Source organism: Styela clava, chromosome 8, assembly GCF_964204865.1.
Source record: "Styela clava chromosome 8, kaStyClav1.hap1.2, whole genome shotgun sequence".
Classification (NCBI taxonomy): Eukaryota; Metazoa; Chordata; class Ascidiacea; order Stolidobranchia; family Styelidae; genus Styela; species Styela clava.
Window position 1 is genome coordinate 19,814,882 of NC_135257.1, and position 22,263 is coordinate 19,837,144.

Here is a 22,263-nt window from a genome sequence, read left to right on the forward strand (position 1 = left end):
GGAACCCGTGTGAACTGCTAAGGTTGTGGGACGAATTATCATTTGGTTTTCATTTGGTTAGTCAGGAATTTTGAACCCGAGCATTTTTCTCTCGCACTAATTCATTTCGTAAATTATAGTAAAGCCAAATACTTCCCATTACAAGTCTGTGCATCGTATGAAGGTACAATAATATGAAATGGCCATGTCACGCTGACCCAGGCCCAAAAGCAGTGTTCCCTCTAAGGTGTGCGCGTGTGCGCGCGCAGACAGCTTTCAGAGGCTGCGCACACGCATTGATTTACTGCGCACAGGCGTATTTCGATGTAATGTAACAATGTGCTCGGTTGGCAGATTGAGAAAGTTTGTTGTTGGCCCACTTATCACCCGGTTAGAACGCCAAAATTTTTCATTGGTTTTTGCACAAATATTAGTCATTTCAAAAAAAGTGCGCACACACAAAAATTTCTGCGCACACATATTACAAAAAATTAGAGGGAACATTGCCCAAAATTCTTTTGTTTATAGTCGGGGTTGAGTGTAAGTTGAGTCTTGCTTGATAAACCGACTCAATCTTTCGACTTTTCATAAAAACAGCTGATAGATAAATTTGGATGTACCACAAAATTATGAATACCCATCTGGTTGAAGACCAAACACTAAAATCTTTAAATATCTGAAACCCAATATATACCAGAGTTTTGTTGTCAGGGAAGGGTGATTGGTATGGCCAACACAAACAAACAAACCTTCCATCGCTTTAAAAAAAAATGTTTATACATAATACCGTAATTGTAATGTTCAAAAGCCCTGATCGGTTCGTTCCTAAATACTAAATCAAAGACTGGTAAAAAGCATTGGTTCCCAAACCGCGGATCAATTACGCATGTGAAACAGTTTAATTTCTTAAAATTTCAATTTTTTGCGTTCTCCATACCGCCAATTGTTACGTCACCGAGCACATAAAAATAAACAATAGAAGAAAGAGGAAACAAAGCGATACAAAAGTAACAATGGGATAAAAAAAAAGTAACACTATACAGAAAAATTGATGCGTACAAGTTAATACAGTGCAAAAAATTAAATTATTATGAAATTTGTTGTAAACTGCTTGTCTGGGGAAGTCTGATTTTGGTCAGGACGTTACAGAAATACATTTGCGGTAGTGTGCAGCAGGGTTTTCAAATTGCATAGGATTTTATTAGTGCAATTCTAGGAATAAGTAATTATATGACTGCCAGCTGGCCCAACCATTTTTCTGTTTGTTTTAAAGGGATCGAACGGTGTTTTTTTAGTCATAAGACAATACAGGATATGCTTTATAACTTCGCTTAAATGAATGTAACAAAAACTTGGGATCTTTATTATAAAGCAGCCGCCACTAATATGAGATTTGAGAAAAAACAACGCCACCACGTTGAGGTAATTGCGTCACGTTTAAGCGTTGGCATGCGGGTATTTTGTGCGTAGGATCTAGATCCGACTCTTCAATTAACTAACGTTCTTTGCTAGAAGTATCAATTATTTGCCGAGGAAAGCGATATTTCCACAGCAATAACAACTTAAATCCATATGTTTATTTCGTTGGAATGTAAGCCAAGTAAACGTGACATGACATAAAAATTGATGTGCATAACTTATTATAGTCCAGCTATACGTAGGCTTAGTATACAGGGTGTATACTTAGTATACTTAGTAGTATACAGGGTGTCCATAAAGTTCCATTAAAATTACAATTCCGTTGAAAGTCAGTTCTCAATATATGTTAACCATGTTTGTTATTTTTAAATCAGTAATTATTCAAGGATTTTTACTTTATTTAATACATCTGTGAGGGCCTAAACAATATAAGGTATCAATAAATTCTCTTTGCAATTTCATTTTTTAAGAGTTTATGGACATCCTATTTAGCATTTCTAGTCTTATTTAGCACAGATATCCTCTCTTTCAAAGATTTAAGTATTTCTGTAATTCAAATCTCAAAACTTGTGTGCTCTTTTTGTGTGTGATATGAAACCAAACCATCGAAATAAAGTAATCAAAACGAAATAAGTAACTGTAAATAAAAATAAACCTAATTAAATTAATTATTAAACTAAAACAAGACAATGTTCAAATATACGGGACACGAAGGTAAAATAACTACCGTAATATCTACAACATCGAGCCCCATATGGCTAAGAGAACCCTCCAAGCAAATTAATTTTAATTACTTCTTTTATCTTTGGGCGAAAAAATTGAATTCCATTGGTAGTCGAAAGCACGTAAATGCGGAATAGAAGCGAATTAATTGGTTGCTAATCAACTCTTATGTTGTAAACCATTGTGAACTTTTCATCTGCACTGTAAATCAAGTATTGAGGTACTTTACAACCATGAGAATGTTTTCTTTCCACAGTGATATCAATGAATTGAATTTTAATAAAAAAATAAAAAAATATTAGTCAAATTAGTTAACTCAAAGGGAAGAAGCAAGTCGAAGAAAAGTTACGCCAGAGAATTTCTCTTAAAATCAACCCCTAATACAATTTTCAAATCCGGATTAAAATAGTTGACTCCAACTTCCCTACTCTGCAAATGTCAATCTCACTAATGTCTACGTGTTTTCCAATAATCAAGTTCATCTTCCATTAAATGACTTCCTTCCTTTACACAAGGTAATAGGTCAAATGTCAAAGGTTCATGAGTAACGGTTTTCAACTTCATACGGCGGAGGCTTAAGCGGAAGTTGTTTAGTACGTTGTTCGTTGCCATGGTCTTGCATGTGATAGACATTGGGTTGGACCGGTCTAATGTGCATATTCTCGTAACCGCTGTGGGTTCTGTAAAAAAGCACTGTTATTTAATGACATTTTTTTTTTCCAAAAAAATTTAATCTTAAGATACATGGACTTGATGGTGGAGGAAACTGTAACCGACCAGCGTTTACGTGAACCACCCTCCGACGGCGAGGAGTCCAGCAATCCTCTCGCACATAATTGTCTCGAACGGGATTCGAACATGCGAACCCAGATACATGGACTTAAGATACTTAAGATACATGGACTTGATGGTGGAGGAAACTGTAACCGACCAGCGTTTACGTGAACCACCCTCCGACGGCGAGGAGTCCAGCAATCCTCTCGCACATAATTGTCTCGAACGGGATTCGAACATGCGAACCCAGACAGGATGGTCAGCGGTGCTGTGACAAGCGTATACCTAACGCTCAGCATGATGCGCCATACCACCGAGCCTATATGAGGAAATAAAAAAAATTACATATTGTAGACTAAAGGCATTTATAGGCTATAGGATAAAAATCAACGTAGAGATTACTTTTCAAGATTATTTCCATCATTGTTCCCATCAGTGTCTTCATAATTGTGTGTTTCTGGAATAGAAATTCACTCAGTAAATGTTGAATTAACAATGTTAAGATGGGAATTATTTCTTTACTTCTGAGAAAATTTTTAGTAAGTCACGTTTTTCAATAGTTGATCCTGACTTTGCTCAAAGATGAGTTTCTTTTACTTACAACTCACTACACTCAGGGTGGCAGGAATGGGATTTGAACTAGAGATGTGTCCCCTGCGATGACATAGATAAGTCTATCACTTTACCCACTAGGTCAGAGCTGCTTGACTGTTACTAGAGGTCCGTTTGCAGAACTTCCAAATAACTGGGATTAGGACATTTCAGAAAATTTATTTCGGGGCTCCCGAAGTATGCGAACCAAGATGGCGGACATCGGAATGTAATATGTGTACTAGGTTAGGGTTAGGCCATATTTTTTTTGATATAAATACTACGGGAGGCTCTTGGCTAGTCTTCGAACTGATAATAGGACTAAAATAAGGAAAATTGGAAAAAAATTATCGCCTAACCCTAACCTGTTACCCATGTTACGTTCCGATGTCCGCCATCTTGGTTCGCATACTTCGGGAGCACATCTATTTCAATATATAAACGAAACTTCGAATGCATTATTAAACTAAATACAAAAGCAATGAATGGCTCAAGCATATTGACGAAAATGTTACGTATGCTATTTGCCAACGTGAATTTCTCATACCTCTACGCCAGGAATTCCCAAATTTTTGTTCGTGCGCCAAATTATCCGGGAAAAAATTCACGACGCACTTGCACGAAAAAATACACTATGTAACAGGAATTAAGGTAACAATAAGTAAATTCCGTCATATTTTAGTTACGTTTAAAGCAATTCTGTTGATTTTCGGGGCGCACTTAGGAAATCTCTGTGGAGCCCCCTTTGGAAACCGCTGCCCTAGGCCACCACCTTTGTTTTGAGCCATGTTCAGAGCGAACAGTCCCTACAATTTATATACAACTTACCTAGTTCATAAGTGACTCTAGTTTCATTCGGGTTTGCGCTCTTTCTTTTTCTTTCTTCTTTGCTATTTAATTTCTTATACGCCATGACCAAGGCGAAAGTAATGAGCGCGATCGTGAGCACAACCGAGAGTGAAATAGCAGCTATATCTCCTGCTTTGAAAGCTTGTGTAACAGACTCAGAGATGGAGAAATTTGTATTTAACGGCGACAGACCAAACGTCGAAGTCTGTACGACAAGTCCGTAATTGCCGAAATCTTCTGCTTCAACCTTAATTAAACAAGAGAGAAACGCTCAAACAAATAGACACAAAAGTAAACTGCTTGTCTGTGAAATCTGACTTTGGTCAGACGAAACGTTACAGAAATACATTTGTGTTAGTGTGCAGCAGGACTCTTGAATAGCATAGTATAGTCTAGTATGATATAGTCTAATATAGCAACCTTGCATTATACGCATATGAATCCACTAGCATAAAAGCATTGAGGAAGGATTGGGAGTTAGCCTTAGCCCATAATGTTAGAAAAATTTCAGCCGAAATAATTTTACCAAAAGTCATGAGAAATGTTACAAGAATTCTACTGAATTTAGATCATAAAAAGCAATTGCACACACGAAAACATCACACAACAGTTTATTTCGTTGAAATAGGGTAATGTCAAAACTGATAGCCTTGCCAAAATTGGCGTTAGCACTTAAAGCAGGGGTTCTCAAACAGTTGGACGCGTCCCACAAGAGGGCATAGAGAATTTTTTGAAGGGGCGTGAAGCTATTAAAACATAAATCGAGTTGTTAGATTTGGTCTTGCGCGCCTTTAAATTTCGTTATTGTTCAGAGATTGCAGATACTGTTGTGCTTGTATCTTTATTATCCTTAGCACGGAGCATGTTTAAGAGTTCAACTCCATGCTGTTAATTCACAGATTCTAGAACATTTCATACAATCGCCTCACTATTTAATATTTGTAGCTTATTGTTAGCTAGTTATTTTTAAGGTGAGCGCAAGAATTGACAAATTCTAAAAAAGGGATGGGGGCGGCTGAAAAAGTTTGAGTACTACTGACTTAAAACAGACTGTTACAATATTACGTCTTACTTTCACAAAATGAAGAACAACGGAGTGGAGATAGCCATCGACCATCAGATAGTAGTTGGATAAGCTCGTACCTGCACCGAAAATAGAGAGTTTTGATAAAATGGAAAAGGTTTCTCATGGGTATACACAAAGAGTTTTGTTAATATGTTTTTTTTTTTGCAAATTTACTAAGAACAGAATCTCGAGTTATTAACTGCAAGTGGGAATAGTATGAATTAAATGGTTTTGAATAATGGTCCTCTCGCCGCAGGGTGGTTCATTTACCGGTAATCGCTGGTCGGTTGGTTCATGCTTCCGAAAACAAATACCTGGCTAAATATCACCATACCCGACATTGACTGGTAACCGGACTAGAGGACGTAGTTTGCCATAAGATGAAGTCGTCTTATTGGCTTTCCTCTCCCTTGGGATAAATATATCTCATTCTAAATGGTTTCAAGTAATATAATCTCGACTACGAAATTTGAGATATTCAAAAACGGCTAGAAATGAATCTAAAATTACCGTTCTTGCGGACATGAATACGCCATTGTGGTATTGTAGGATTTGCCTGGAATTTGATGACAATTTTTCCAGAGTTACCGGTTTCTAACTCATAATTCAAATTCTTGGAAATCAATTCTGGGGAATCTGAAAACAAATGAATTTAGTAACAAAAGAGCAGAATCTCATTCCATGTAAATCATGTACGTTTTATCCAACGCCCATTCACGTTGATGATATAGCGAATCGGATCGAGTCGAGTCAATAACTCGGGTCTCCCTAACGCTGGTTATGGTTGATTGCTGTAGGAAAAGCTTTGTTTCAATCCTCAGAATCCTTAACCTAGATCCGGGGGCCCGTAGATGACTGGGGCGTCACAGAGCAGTTTAAGAGGGCCACAAAAATAGGCAAAAACTGATTATACTTTTATTTTAATATAAATCTCTTCGTTCTTCCTAGCTTCATTGCTTGATGAAGTTATTTAACAGGGTGCTTTCACTTTGTCAAGCATGATTTGTTTTGAACATAATAGGATTTGGACTCCGCCAATCAAAATAACACCATAAATATCATTGAAATGACGAACAAGTGAGCCATGAGTGCGAACATCTTCCGCAGGGGGCCACGGTCCTTAAGAACCAGTGTCCTACAGTGTTTAATCCACTCATAGAATGAAATTTAAAACTCACAGAGAACGTCAAATTTGGTTTCTGATTTCCTAATGACGTTGCCAGATATACCGAGTTCTACACACGAGGCAACGGCACCATTGTGTTGTGAGGTCGTAGTGATGTTTTCAAACACAACCTAGGAAATAGAGATTTGTTTTTAAATTTTATTTAATGGTAAATTTTACAGAGCGGAGAGCGAGACTCACGTAGTGTGCTGTGAATAAAAGAAAAATTGCGTGCATTGGTAGTTAAATACATGAAGGAGTCCACGAATATGATCTTACTGCCCGGTTGTCGTTTGAGTCAATTTTTTGTCACCAAATTTAGGTGCCGGAATCGGAGTCAAAATTGCCAATTCCGGAGTTTTAAATATCTCAGAATAAATGGTGAGACCCGGTAGGCACGGTGTTTGGACCAAGGGCAAAAGTGGAAAACAATAAACCTCGTGCCAAAACTAAATTTAATCGCAATCTCAACAAATTCCTTGAGCTATTTTTCAGCTAAAACATCAAAATTTGGTTTCAGTTTGGTTGTGGCAGCATCAGGCGGGCCAGATTGAATTACCCAACGGGCCGAATTTGGCCCGCGGGGCATAGTTCATCTATTTCAGAGCTAGAATCACATTTTCCTAGAAATCTTCAGCGCTAGATTTCAACTTACGTTTTCAGCAATGAAGAATTCCCTCTCCAACTCAACTTGGACTCTGTTGCCTTCATTATTTGCTTTGCAGTAAAGTAGAACTTGATATCCAGAAATAAACTGCCTTTGCTTTGTAGTGAAGTCCATAACAAGGCCTGGAATATTAATGTATTGTGGTAAAGTGTTAGATTTAACCAATTTGACATTGCAGATTGCACATCTCTGTTTTAAACCCTATGGGGCGTAGCCAGGAGGGAAGGGGCAGTTTTGTGGTGAAGATTGGACCTCATCCCCCACCCATTTTGAAATGTTTCGTAGTTTGAAACGCTTTTTGAACCTTCAAAACTCAAACCCACGTTTTCCGGCCTTCGACTAGACACGCTATATAGATGATACAGTCTGACTTGGCAATTAGTAGTCCCCCACCCCCTTAACCCACCCTAATCGGCCCCACCTCATTCAGTGTATATGTAATGCCAGGCGAATGTCAATAATTTTTTAGAATGCATATCATCGATGGAGCCTTAAAAGTACATTGAGAAGCAATATAATAATCCCAGACTTACCTGTCCAACACACCACTCCAGGGTCGGTCCACTCACCATCAGCTTTACATTCAATAGTAGGCGAGGCGCTAACAAAGTATTTCGGGTCTGTTGTTTGGTACATCTGACCACCGAGACATCGTAGACGAGTTGTGGTCCCTACTGGTGTTCCCGGTTGGACGTATGTGTAGAGCGAGTGTGCCAATGTCGGCCTCGGGCAACCTATTAATGCACATATATATATATATATATACAGGGTGTCCAAAAAACACTTTACAATTTCAATTTTGTCATTAAGTCAGTTCTCAATATATCTTAACCAGTTTTTTTTGTTTTTAATTAGTAATTGTTTAAGTATTTTTACTTCATCTGTGAGGGCCAAAACAATATAAACTATCGATAAATTCATTTTGCAATTCTAATACCTTTAGGACTTAATGGAAGTCTATATATATTACATTATCATTTAAGCATTATTTGTAAATTACGCATTCATATGTACTTGACTGCTTTATTGAAGTCCAATAATTCCACAGTTGAGTAGGTCAACAAGATCAAGGAAACGTTTCCGGTTACAAGAATTCTCAAAAAATATCTTTCAGTGTGCTTTCAGTGTCACTTGACATTTTAAAAATTGACTTTCTTGAAATTATGTAACGAGTTTCGATTGAATATTTGTCAGGAAGGCACCACGGCCAAAAATAACAAACATTATTACATCCGCTACAATTTAAAGATCATTTTGTTTTGTCAGTATTAGGTTTGCTTTTATATATATTTATAATTCATACAATGCAAACAAGTAAGACAAATAAACTATATATAGTACAGAGATTCTTCAAGCTTCTAGAATGTTTCATTGGGGTTTCCGTCATCCAAGAATGTTAAAAAACCATCGTGTTACGGTCATCAAAGTCAGTTAAAACCTAACTGTTCATCTCCATTACATTTACACGCCTATGTACAGCTCCCAACACATCAGTGTCTGTCTCTAATGGCAACAAATTTGCACGCGTGCTGACTTTAGACATAAGTATAAAGCTTTTTATGAATCCTACACCGCAGTCATCAAGGTGTTTAATTAGGCGGTGACACATGGTCACGTGAACCAGTTATTGCCGGGAACTAATTGAAAACTTCTTGAAATCGTTTCCAATAATTATTATGCATGGCAACCTATGCATTGCAGTAATGTTCCAATATTGTTTTGCGCCAGTTCTTGGAACATTATGCTAATTTATGCGTGATATTTTTTTTCTGCAGTACAAAGTAACGGATATGGGGTGCAGCCTAATTTTCTTAAAGCCGCCAAACCCATTAAAAAAGCATAAAACTTATTAAATATTTGCGCTTATTTACCTGTCTATAACGCATTCAAGCATAAAAATAGAATACAAAAAAAACATTAACAAACGTGAAGTATAAAATTTGTGGGCGCAATTTTTTGGGTTGTCATATTTTGCGGACCATCAGACGCACAGCATTAACGAGTAATTCATAGCTACCGCACCACTTTGAGGGTGACCGTACATTTGAACCCATGTACATTTGAACCCATGCGTATATCCACGGGTTCAATCTATATGCGGGTGCTAAAACCCATGGGTTAGGATTAGTATGGGTTCAACTATCCGTAGAACAAAAAAAATTTCCATATGTGCAATAGCATGCAGGTGCAATTGTCATGGGTTCAAATGTACGTGGGTTCAAATGTAATGAAACCCACTTTGAGTCATACTTACTTGGTAAACATTGCAGGTTAGAGGTATTCTCCCACTTGCTAGAAGAACTGCATGTTAATGTTACGAATGGGAGATAAGTTAGACCATTTCTGAATAAACTTCCTGATGTGCAATTCATTTGTGCCTCGGTCATGCATGCTGTATTATCGAGTGTTCCAATAGGTGTCATAGATGAAGGTAATTCCGATGTCTTGCAACCTGTTAATAATGAATCCAGATGTATTATTTGCATATTTTTAATACGGTTAGCATCTTCGCTAGCAACAAGGCTATAGATAAGCATCCACTAATTTGCGGTGCGCCAAGAAATACATATAAATGAATGTGTTTCACAAAAACTTATGTTTTGAGACGATTCAAGAAAGCAGTGATTAAATATATGGACATGTCAATTAAATTCCTTTTAGGGTCACAGCAATGTCAACCAAATGATGAACGAATGTCATATGAAGATCTTGCTGTGGCATATGAAACCCAGCCAAATTATGCGCCAATTATTGGGACAGTTTTTGAAGTAAAAATGGACAAAAATATATAAAAGTACAAGTCCTCTAGCGACTTTTTCACCTTTGAGTACTGAAAACTTAAAAACGACTTTTCCATTCGGTTTTCAATAATACAATTAAGTACTCGTGCAATACTTACAAGTAACGATGATCGCCTTGCTTCCCAATACACGATTACCATCATAGTAATCTACCAATCCGATACGGCTTCCGTTAAAGGTCGCGTTCATACTGTCGAAATCGAATCGGATGATTGCTCTTGCTGTATATGAGTAGTCAGTTGAGCCAGTGACGTTCAAACCCTTTATGTCATGGTTTATTGAAGACATACCGTTGAAGTGGTGATAATATCGCCAGTAAAAACGATATACCGCCATTCCATTAGATATGACCGCAACATTCGACGGAACCCAATAAACCTCAAACCGTTTGTTATCATAATAGCCATAGTAACATATAACACTCATGGATATAGAAGCATTTTGACCTTCCTTGAAAGAGAAGACATTTCGTCCTCTACTGTTGTCGGTGTCGAAGCTTACGTAGCAATCTGAAAGAGAATATTCAATAACTTTATTTGAATTTAATTGCAGCCGATGACAAGCTATTGAACGAAAAACGGTCTAAAACATGACTTGTCAGTTTTGTATACCTGGTGATTTCAGAATTGAATCGAACATTTTATTATTTGAATCGAAATGCCCAGCTTTATCTACCAGTCTCTGTTCGAAGTTTGAAAATGGGAAGCAACACATGAAAATGATTTTCCTATAATAAATACCATTTGCGTGGTTATTAGCGCTGTGGGACGACGTAAGCGACCCAACGATATGATGCATAAATCTGAAACAAATATCCAACTAATCTCATACCCGACATGGACTGGTAACCGGACGAGAGGCCGTGGTTCGCTATATGATTAAGCCGTCTTATCGGCTTTCTTCTCCCCCGGGTTAAATAGGTTAATCCATCTTCCTCGGACGATTTACGTAAATCATTTCCCATCAAAGCTATCAAATATAGACGCGCTGATTGCCGTTCGGGTTTCATGCCTTAGAAAATATACACTTAAAACCTTGATTTTACCATCAAATTTGTGTTGAATTCCTGAAAATTTTTGAACATTTCTAAGCTTATGCTGGACCTAGTTACTGAGAAAATTAATTTAACAATAAGTCAAATTTCTGTCGATCCGATGCCGTTAATTGGATCAGGTGTTGGGAAGAAAACTACGAACCAGAACCAGAAAACCGGAACTTCGAACAGTGGTTCCTTTTTCGATACATTGCTACCTATTTTGGAACATTACATTCCTCTCTCACTATGCACGAAAATTCTAGTTTCCGGTATTTATTCATTCAATAAAGACTCTCTAGCTAGTTTTAAAACCTACTCGCACATTGGCGTTTTATCGTTAAAATAGTTTATATGTATTGCAATATGACAAAATATTCTTAGCAAAACCCCACTAAATATATAATAATAGTTCTGTATATCGCGAAAACCAAAATCCTCTCTGGGGATATGTGAAGAAAAAACGTTAGACTCATAGCAACGCCAAAATTACAAAGCATAACCGACAAATCAGTACTTACATGCATTAGCCACGGATAAAGATGTCACCAACAACAGAATAACTTTAAGCATCATACTGAACTTCAGCCTAACGTACAATTTACGTCTGTAATGCGGAAGCCTCGTTCCTGAATATAAAATGGTAAAACGTGACGCATTTTATCAATCACAGTGTTTCTCGAATCCATAAATCTAACAGTTCCTGATTCAGGTTGAATATGCTATTCTTACTCATCAGGCACGAGCTGTAGCGCATATTAGATTAGCATGAGCAGGAGGTCATTAATGATGAGAAAACAATTACTCGCCAACATAATGCACATGCGTTACAAATATACGTGCGTAACTTGTGCGTAATTTACTAGATACCTCGAACGGTCTTCCAGTTTCGATATATAGAGGTCTGAAACAGGCTGCAGGGTATAAGAAGTATGTTAATGACTGATGCAATTACTACCTAAAACAACAGAGTGATGCTCAAATATATGGACACGAAGTCTAAAACATAGTACTTTTCGTAGCGTACCTACCGGTACCAATTAATCTACGACTTTCGCGTAGTGACGCTTCATATCGGAAACGGCCATCACGCTTGGCGGATTGAAAACCGTGTTCGCATGAAAAATAAAAAAATATAACGAAATTTTTTGATGAAATAACAAATCTCATAGGATTCATAGAAAAGTTAGTAAGAAATACAAGTAATACCCCCCTAGCGAAAAATACAACCTCTAACCACTGAAAATTACGAAGCAATTGATCCTGTAGTTAATGAGAAAAGCGATTTTGTTTGGTATTACCGTGTTAAAATGATATTTTTCAATGTTTTAACGTTTCAGGAATGATAGAACACCGATTCTCAACCAGTGAGCCCACTATTGGCCTACATTAAACATTTTCAGGTGGATAGATTTGTGGTCGGCCATGAGCCATAGAAGGTTGGGAACCACTTCTATACAGTATAACAACAACTTTTTAAAAATAGGCAATTCGGAAATAAATGATTATATGACTACACCAGTAGTTCTTAAACTTTTTGAGCCACGCCCCCCTTTGAAAAATTTTATGAACTTCGCGCTCGCCCTTTTTGCTTTAGAAAAATGATTATGTAATGGGCAGGTTGCTTTATAATAAGATGGCGCTGCAAGAGTGTTGATCTCATGGCGTCATTGCTCAGATTGCTTAGGCATAAAACGCATCAGGGTACAATTTCGCCTTTCACTGTCGTATGGGTGCTCCCGAAGTATGCGAACCAATATGGCGGACATCGGAACGTAACATGGGTAACAGGTTAGGGTTAGGCGATAATTTTTTTCCAATTTTCCTTATTTTAATCCTATTATCAGTTCGAAGACTAGCCAAGAGCCTCCCGTAGTATTTATACCTAAAATTATGTCCTAACCCTAACCTAGTACACATCTTACATTCCGATGTCCGCCATCTTGGTTCGCATACTTCGAGAGCCCCTTCGTATGTATAAAGCCATACAAAAATACTGGTCATCATACATTCTCTTTTTTCCGCTCAGTTTGCAATACCTAGTGAAGTCAACTTAAGTTTTACGTAAAATTAAACACGCAATAAACATGTGCTCTTTGCGCTTCAAGGTATTTTCTGCATATACGTTTACGACACGTAAAATTTCAATCGTTTACTTCACTATTGAGCAATGCAAAAACAATTACTGTGTGTGATAAATACACAACAATTACAGACTTCTTGGCTTGCCTAACGTCTCCAAAATTCACTACCAGTACCTTTGAACAATGACATTAAACAACATGATAGGCAACTCTGACGTCACTCCATAAGACTACAGGCAAAACATTGTATTTCATGATACGCTCCGTGCACATATTTCTCGTCGCCTTTCGCGTCCGTTTTCCGCTCGCTTTTGCTACTCGGCGTATTTTTTACGTGTAGTACCTGCCTTTTTGCGCCTGTAACGAAACAAAATAATCTCTATATCTAAGAAGTTTTGCTTACTTGGAAAGCTGGAATAACAGGCAAGCTGTAAAGAGCAATTCTGGACATCATAGACGTTTTTTTTTATCAGAGAAGATTACAAACGCGATAGCGGAAAGATTTGTGTGGAAGTTCAAAGTTAGTAATTTTAATGTTTGCGCTTAATCATTGAAATTTCATTTAAAGAGGGTGTCATACAAAACTGTGCTGCGATACAATTCCATAACACAAAGTTTGCACCTATCGAACTTGCTTTTGTAGGTGAATTTATTAGACATATTACATATTCAGTTAATCGTAGGTAACATTGCTGGTACATAATGCATCGTAGATAGGTTTGTTTAAATTTAGGAATTTAGCTCATAGCCCACTAATTAATATTATCTTCTATGCAGGAGGTTGCAGGGCTGAATTCAACTTGCAGCCTTACCGATCACCTGACGATGCTCATTTAGTTTGGCTCGAGCAAGTCTTCTTGAAATGCTTGTGTGGATGGAAACTACCTATATTTTTTGCCTTCCTCCGATTTTAGACAAATTTATTCTGAGGAATTTCGCATATAATTCTCACTGATTGTTGGCTGTTTATAATTCCTATTGATTGTGAATTCTGATTATAACAATGAGTTGAAAATTTTTTTACCTAATTTACTGGCACCTTTTTCTTGTCAATACTCCAAGCTGAGGTAATAAACATGACAATACATTTATGTCATCTGGAAGCAGAATATGCACACTAATTGATAGTTTGGCACATTGAGATAATACATCATGACAGAAAATACAAGTTAAAGATATGTATGACCATCACATGGTAATTAAAATTAAAAAAAATTAATAGGGGCTGTGGAGTATGGAAAGTTCAAGACAAAGAAAAGAACAAATGTTCATAGCTCATGAACTCTCAATTTTGCCTCCATTGCTTTGTGAAGGCCAATATATTTCGAGTGGCTGAATTGGTTTACCTTTATGATAGCAACGATTTTGTATTTAATATAGCGAGATTATTTCAATTTAATTGAAGTGATATAATTTCCCAAAGCAATGCTTGAATCGTCTAGAGAAGATCAGTGGTGTCAAACTCATGGGTTTTCGAGAGCCGCATTGCATTTTGAAAATTGTAAAAAGAGCCGCAAACAGTTTTTGATAATGTATACTTAAAAGATATTTTTAAGATAGTTTTAGTTTGTGACATATATCGTGATGCAACTAAACAGTTGGATTAAGTTTTATTATTTTCTTCAATTTCAAATGCAATTACATATTAATATTTGCATTCCACTATTATTGCAACATTTGCAAGTTACAGTATTTATTATAAAAAATCGTAAAATTCTATGTACAACCATCAAAATCATTTTTGAACAAGCTTTGAATAAGGAAAGAATAATACATACACCAAAAATAACTTAATCTAAATATATGAACCTAAAATTAACAAAAATACTACAGTAATAAACTCAATGTTTCAATAATTACATTTGTCCTGGCGTTTGGCATCTTTTTTGTGTCACCAGCATACTAAGGCCAGTCTGAAATGATTTTATAGTACCAACTCTAACTAACGAGGCCACATGATCATGGGTTTATCTGGATCTTTACGAATGTTTAATTAATTCCAGTAATGCAAAAAAGTTACTTTTATCATTTCATGTATAGATCAGTAAAAAAACAAATGACAGATTTTTTCGACAAGACATTTCGCACTACATTGCGTGGCATAGGATTGTTTGAATTATTATTGATATTGATTTTTAGTATCTAAGTCGTTGTATAATTATATTAATATACAAACACATGGAAATTTTCTGTTCGAAGTTGGTCTTCGAATTTGTCATATTGACTGCTGAGCTTATTGTGTTTTTTGATTGTATTGACGGAAATATGACAAATTAAACAATGTGCTTCAGAATTTTGTGAAGAGCAGAAATGTTACAACTCCCATTTTCTTCGAAAATGCCACCTTCTTCATGTACTTTGCGTTTAATTTAATTACTCAAGTGTTTTATTCAAGTATTCTTTTGCTAGCTTGATGTGTATTCTTAATTGGGTCAAAATGTGGACAAAAAAATTAATATTCCAAAACTACTTTCAGTAAATTGTTTTCTGTGTGAATAATCAATTTCACTTTAGAAGGTTTGAAAAGTCTATTACATTTAGATAAAAAAAAAACTTCAAAAATACTATTACAATTATTGTTAAGCGTTCGAGGGCCGCACTGGAAGTTCTCTGGGACCGCGAGTTTGAGACCCCTGGTCTAGATTGAAGTTGTTCAAAAAATATATGATAGTATTTTATCATGAATGATGATTATACCCCTTCCGGAATTTCTTCTATAGTACTACCAAAAGTTGATGAACCAAATATAACACAGGTGCAGTGAGGTACCCGTAATCCTCATTTCCAAAGCTGTTTTAAGTATGTCTGGCGTGTTTTGTGCCTTTTTACAAATAAGACCGCTTATGCAATCTTACGCTTTGGAATTTTTAGTTATTTTCCCCAAGCCCTGCAGGATGTGGGGGCCATACACAACTCTACCGGAGGGTCAAATGTCTTTGCATGCCTCCATAGGTTGTTTTTCTATTGCAATTTTCTATTTTCAATTGCATTATATTTCTTGGAATCACACTGTCACTGATATGTCGCCAGACTTCTGATATCTCCCCGTCTGCTATAGTTGTCCTGTGAATAAATAATAGGAAATTGAGATTAGACGAATAGTTGAAAGTTTTGCTTTATGTCGGCTTAATTACTTGATTGATATACTTACTATTTCTGCTATTGCCTCTTGTGCTGCAAGAGTCTCACAATGCTTAGACAGGTTTGTCCACAACTTTCACATCTGAAGAAAGAGAGGAGATTTATTAATTTTCGTTAAGAATAAATAAAGCAGTCTATATGATTCAGAATGGAAAAGCTAATAAATCCAATATCTCATGTTTTATTTAAAAAATATTTTACTGAATTTGGTATATAAACCAACTAATAAAAGGGTTTAGTCAGAAAATTACAAGCATTCGTGGCTCCAAATACTTGAGAAATCAGACTATACAATATAGACCGGTATGAGTGAAATGTTAGGTGAACTTGTTAACACTTTGATTCAATACGCAAATAAAAGTGAATGCGTAATAGTATGTTACAATGAGCAGCAATCAACAATGAGTATATATCCTCACTGATTAAAAAAATCTAACTGGAGGTGCATGAACTATTTGAAACCATAAGGGGTAAGTAAATATGTAATTTCGGCAAATGGGCAACTACGTACCGTACTGAATTAATAACTTCGTAGTATTTGACAAAGGCTGGCTTTCCCACATGTACTTGACAGTGCGATGCCCGGGTGTGATATACAACAATAGTATTCACCTAACTTTTACCGATTTCTTTTTACCCCAACTTTCAAAAATATCATTAAAATCGACAACAACTGTCAAAGCAGGCACGAACACCATTCGTGCTACGCCTTGAAAGCAGCACACATCCGCTCGTTTTCGTCTCGTCAAGTATGTGCATTGGAGCGTGCTATCGAATACGATCTTCGGACAAAAATGCCGGAGTTGCGCATCATGTTGTTTAATGTCATTGCTTTGAACAACCACCAGGTCAAACTACCGTTTACACAATGGAGAAGTGCAAATGAATTTATGTAGATTTGTAGCATAAAAAAGCCGTTCAATTGCTAATAGTAATTATGCATGTGGACTTTTCCCGGCCCTTGAGCGCTGAAAAATAAAGTCCCTAATGACGTTTGCGATTGTATTTTATTTAAATCTCCGAGTGTTTTCGCCCGCGTGACGTGTTATTTAAGCCGTAAAAATCTTTATTTCGGTGTTTATCCCCCTAAATCGGAAATTTCTCTCAACAAATATTTTGTGCCGCGAAGACATGATAATTACTTATTGCGTTCTCGCATGGAACCATGACACCTGTGGAGAAAACGAGTTAGTTTTTATTATTTAATAATATCAGCGGCGAGATGCTAAAGATAGAACAAGAGAGCTATGCTCAAATATATGGACACGTAGAGTCACATAATTTTAATGACGTCATAGCGAAAAAAAGTAATAGCCTTTTGAAGAAAATTTTTATTTTCAATGATGATTTGTAATTGTTACGGAAATAAACAAGGAAATCGAAGCTCGGGGAAACATCCAAAATAAAGTCCAGGAAGGATTTTTGTTGGGGTCAAGGGTCGTCACGCTTGAGTGATCCGTAGTCAAAATTCAAAATAATCGCGCCAATGTAACTGCGAGGCAACGTTTCGAGTACCGTATTTTTTGTCAATGTCTCAACTAAATTCGCAAAATGGGATCTAATTATCAATCTGTACCCCGAAATCGTGGGGCATTTATGTCACCCATACCCAGTGAAAAGAGAAAATCAAGACCAGCTCCAGTTTACAGCTTTACATGGTTGGATATCGGCGTTGTACTGGTGTCAATGGGAACTTATCTTGCAGACATCGTCACTGGTAAGATTATTATTCTTCCAGTATTTACGAATTGGAGTCTCAATTAGGCTAGTACCGGCGAAGGCTTGAACTTTTAAAGTATAATATTTAACATCTCAACTATCTTAGAGTAGTCTATAGCAGAGGTGCTCAACTCAAATGAGAATACATGCCAAATTTTTTGAAATAATCTTGTCGCGTGCCATGCACAATCCTTGGTATTGTAAACGAACATTGTAAAACACACATCAAACAAATTTAAATAATAATATATAATAACGAATATCTATTTATTAAAACGATATAATATCCTGAATGATTTCTGAAGTTGCGCAAAATACTACAAAAAGTGCAATCTAATAACGTCATCATTGAATTCCTCGGGAAAAAATGATCCGATTCACTGGAGGAAAAAAATTTTTACTGTGGCATGCCAGAGTTTTTAGCAAAAAACGGCAAGTTTGGTCACGTGACAGCCGTGATTAATTTGGATTATTATTGAGACAAGCATGGCGCGATATGACGCATCTGGTGTGGTGCCAGGTGCCCCTCGTTTGTGAGACACGTGGAGTGTTTGTTTTATTGAGCCGAATAGAGGGAAATTCTTGGAATTTGGATAGTGTGCCGTACTGTACGGTAGTCAGGTAGTCGCTTTGGTGTGAATGAATATATGCCAATTTATATTATTACGGCATAAACATACTTTATTATCATCAACGATAAGTGGAAAATCACGTTTCGCCCACTTTACTGCTGTACTGTAGGCTAGCCTACCTACTTATTTTTAGCAACTATCTTTTGAAAACAAGGCCACGAGCTAGCAATTTGTGGATAAACATGACCATTCAAGTGTCTTTCGATATAAACATGATATTTTAATGTATATCTGTATATCATAAATATTTGTTTTTTACAAAACCGTTAGCTTGCCACGTTTGAGCGAATGGCGTTCCTTGTGTTGTGCACTCCTGGTCTATCTGTCTATAGGCTGACCTACTTGGTACTGTGGTAGTGAATTTTAACACACCAATCACCAGATCACTGGTAACAGGGCAAGAAGTGCAGCCTTTGAATTTTACTGTTAATTAACTAGGCCTAGTGAATATTTTCACTATTCATGATTCAATATTTTCCAAGATTAGTAGATGCTGAGATCAATGTGATCGCACAAAAGCCTGGAAGCTTGGTATACCCGTGCCTATATACAGGAACATGCGAAGGATAATTTCTGGAAAAACGAATTTGAGAATGAATAGTTACAGAGTTAAGAAGTCAGCAAGGAAATAAAAAATCTGAAGGAAAGATATTGATTTAAAAAATTCATTGATTATTAAATGAAATAAGAGAGGCTCTGATGTCTGGATGTGCATGGCATTTTGAAATACAGAAGTACAGAGGTACAAGAAATAAAATATATGTTATCTGGTTATCGGCTTATGATTTTATGGAAGTCACAAGTAAAATCTGAAAATAGAAAAGCATCTAAATAGAAAATTTGGAGTGACGATATTGCTGTATAGATTTTAAAAATACATTAATCAGTCAATTAAAAAATGGAAGGGAATAGGAGAGGCTTTGATGTGAAAGGCGGTTGCAAGTCTGCAAGTACAGGAGTACAAGAAAAAAAAAAAGCTTTTGGCTCATGTTTTTTTGGTTGTCAGTGAGTGAAATAAGAAAGCGTCTCAGTTGTAATACTAAGAAGAGTTGATAAAAATAGCTGTTGCAGCAAGTACAGAAGTACAGGAAATAAAAGTATGTTATCGACACATCATGGTTTTATGGAAATCATGAGTGAAAAATAGCATCTCAATTGTGATGCTATGCAGAGTTAATAAAAATTGATGTTGCAGCAAGTACAGGAAATAAAAATATGTTATCGACATGTTCTCTTTTGGATGTCGTGAGTGGATTAGAAAAGCGTCTCATTTGGAATGCTAAGAAGAGGTATGTCTGTATGTTGATGCTGCCATGTTGGTGAAATTTACTGTTATGTTAGTTGGTGAAGAAATGAATTTCAGAATATGAGAAGAATATTTGTATAAGACGAGGGAGGAAAAGTATATTATGAAGATTATTTAATAAAAAGCTCATCAGAGGACTAGAGGAGTATGCAAGGTGAGAGACTTGTAATAAAAGTTTCATTAGACGATCTCAAATTTGCATGCCTACAGTTTGACAAAGGTTTAAGATTAGTAGTGATTGGTATATATGGTGTCTATGAAGTCTTAAATTTTTTTAAAAATTGCGTAGGGAATTTATCGATACCTTTTATTGTATAAATTTAAGGTAAAATACTTAAAAAACAATTACTGATTAAAAACAACAAACCTTGTTAAGAAATAAGATAAATTGAGAACTGACTTCATAATATAATTGAAATTGTCAAGGGACTTTACGGAAACCCTGTATATTGTCAAGTATTCAGCATATGCCAGTACCGGTAAGTGGAGGGGTCGGATTCTTACTGTTTCAGTATTTTTTAAATTGCCTACCCGATTTATTACACCCCGGATATTTATTCGTTAAGGGGCATACAAACATAAGATTTGGACTTCAGTCTTTACCTGTGTTGTTGATAGGTGAAAATCCGACAACTTTATTCGGAACTGTAAACAGACTTAAATCGTTTTTATGATATCTTATCGTTTTTAGTTGGCGCTGATAATTGCACACTGTTTCAATTCCATCCTAAACATGATATCAAAATCCAGTCTGTGGGTGATGTAACCTGGTCTGAGAATGAATTCTCAGTCTGACTTTTGAAGAATTTTAATAGTTAACAATGTGTGCGTCTATATAGGATAGGATTAGCATACATAGGGCACCCACGACATCTTCTCCGGTCACCAGTCCATGTCGGGTACTGGATTAGTTAGCTAGTTGTTTTAGAAAGCATGGACTTGATGGGGGAGGAAGCCGCAACCGATCAGCGGTTATAGGAACCATCCTAAGGTGCTGAGGAGTCCAGCAATGCTTTTGCCCCTAATTCAAACTCATGCAGGGTAATCAGAGGTCTGGTGACGAGCATATTCCTGACGCTTAGCACGATCTGCCTCACCACCGAGACATACGGTAATATATTAATTATTAAATATAGATGAAAATTTCCCGGCTGAGAACTGGTGCACATTGGCATACTGTATTTCCTTCAATAAACTTCTATTTCTTCATTTATACCCCGAGTGGTGCATTACTATAAAGAAATCATTTTTTCTTTTCTTTTTCTAGATATCCTTGTCACACTTGTTTATTGGAAACTAGATGAAAAGATATGGGCGGGACTCACTCTTACGTTTTTGATTGTGCCATCTATTATCATGCAGGTAATTTGCTTTTATAGAAAATAAGTTTTAAAAAAGCCAGGTCTTGGAAGCTGGCTAAAACCACAATGGCTCCCGTATATTCAAATTTGGTCGGTCCAGAAGTATCTGTACCAATATGGAGGTAACTAATTTTGTTTGCCTACTTTTACATCGAGTTGTGTAAAGGGACTGAAGTCTATGAGCAGGGGGGATATTCAGTGGCTAACACAGACAGTCCCCGAACTTGTAATAGAACTAAAATAAAGAAAATCAGAATAAAATTATCGCATAACCCTATTCTGGTGCACATACTAGGGGTCTAGGGGAATATCCAAATTTGTGTTTCTAGCTTGACCAATTTTTTTTAGCTCCGAGTCGGGCTCCAACGCCATACCCATTGAGGTTTTAAGTGTGACCACTACCATGAAATGCACTATCGTGGAAGCAGAATTTAAAACTCAAAACTATGGTACAAGCCCAAGGCGTACAAAAATAAAGTTTAACAATTTATAACTCCATCTTGATTATTTTAAATTGATATTAGAAATTGAATCAGGAAAAATTATGAGATGAAATGGATAGATTTCATTCTTTTTGAGAAGTATTAGATATTTATAAATGTGAAAAAGTAATTAGATGGTTAGTGAACTGGGTCTAGAATAGTTTGGTACCACGGGTACTTCCATTGGGCGTGGCTCAACAATTTTTGCATATGTCATTCCTAATCGCGTCTGACTATGTCATCTAAAAATTACGTCACAGTCATGTAATAAGGCCTGCCAAAATACACGGACCGTCCTCCAAAACGTGCCAAAATCGATCAAGCTACGTTAAAAACAAAGTCATACTCTGTCTTGCCGTAACGATTCCTATATGAGAGAGCATTGGTACTAGTGAGTTTGTTATCGTTGGGGCAGACATCATTTTGCGCTATCATTGCTACTTTTTGACAAGACCTATGACGTGATTGTGA

At 36.6% G+C, this 22,263-nt stretch overlaps 2 protein-coding genes across 3 annotated transcripts in view; one reads left to right on the forward strand and one right to left on the reverse strand.

Moving 5' to 3' along the window:
* Positions 1–1,459: 1,459 nt before the first annotated feature.
* LOC120346267 (uncharacterized) lies at positions 1,460–11,731 on the reverse strand. Its single transcript, XM_039415972.2, has 11 exons — positions 11,589–11,731; positions 10,133–10,543; positions 9,488–9,685; positions 7,767–7,967; positions 7,222–7,355; positions 6,580–6,697; positions 5,912–6,037; positions 5,408–5,478; positions 4,315–4,582; positions 3,298–3,352; positions 1,460–2,801 (listed from the first exon to the last, which is right to left on the reverse strand). The coding sequence occupies exons 1-11, from the start codon at positions 11,641–11,643 to the stop codon at positions 2,660–2,662; spliced, it is 1,779 nt and encodes a 592-aa protein (XP_039271906.2). The 5' UTR covers positions 11,644–11,731; the 3' UTR covers positions 1,460–2,659.
* A 6,027-nt stretch (positions 11,732–17,758) lies between these two features.
* The window catches only part of LOC120345331 (uncharacterized), a 64,926-nt gene continuing 60,421 nt past the window's right edge, over positions 17,759–22,263 (forward strand). Inside the window, exons 1-2 of one of the 2 annotated variants that reach the window (XM_039414741.2) lie at positions 17,759–18,009; positions 21,217–21,311. In XM_039414741.2, coding sequence (XP_039270675.2) covers positions 17,844–18,009; positions 21,217–21,311 — 261 coding nt within the window. In that variant the 5' untranslated portion in view covers positions 17,759–17,843. Of the gene's footprint in view, positions 18,010–19,329; positions 20,104–21,216; positions 21,312–22,263 lie in introns of those variants that run through there. The other variant, XM_078115147.1, reaches the window with a different exon arrangement.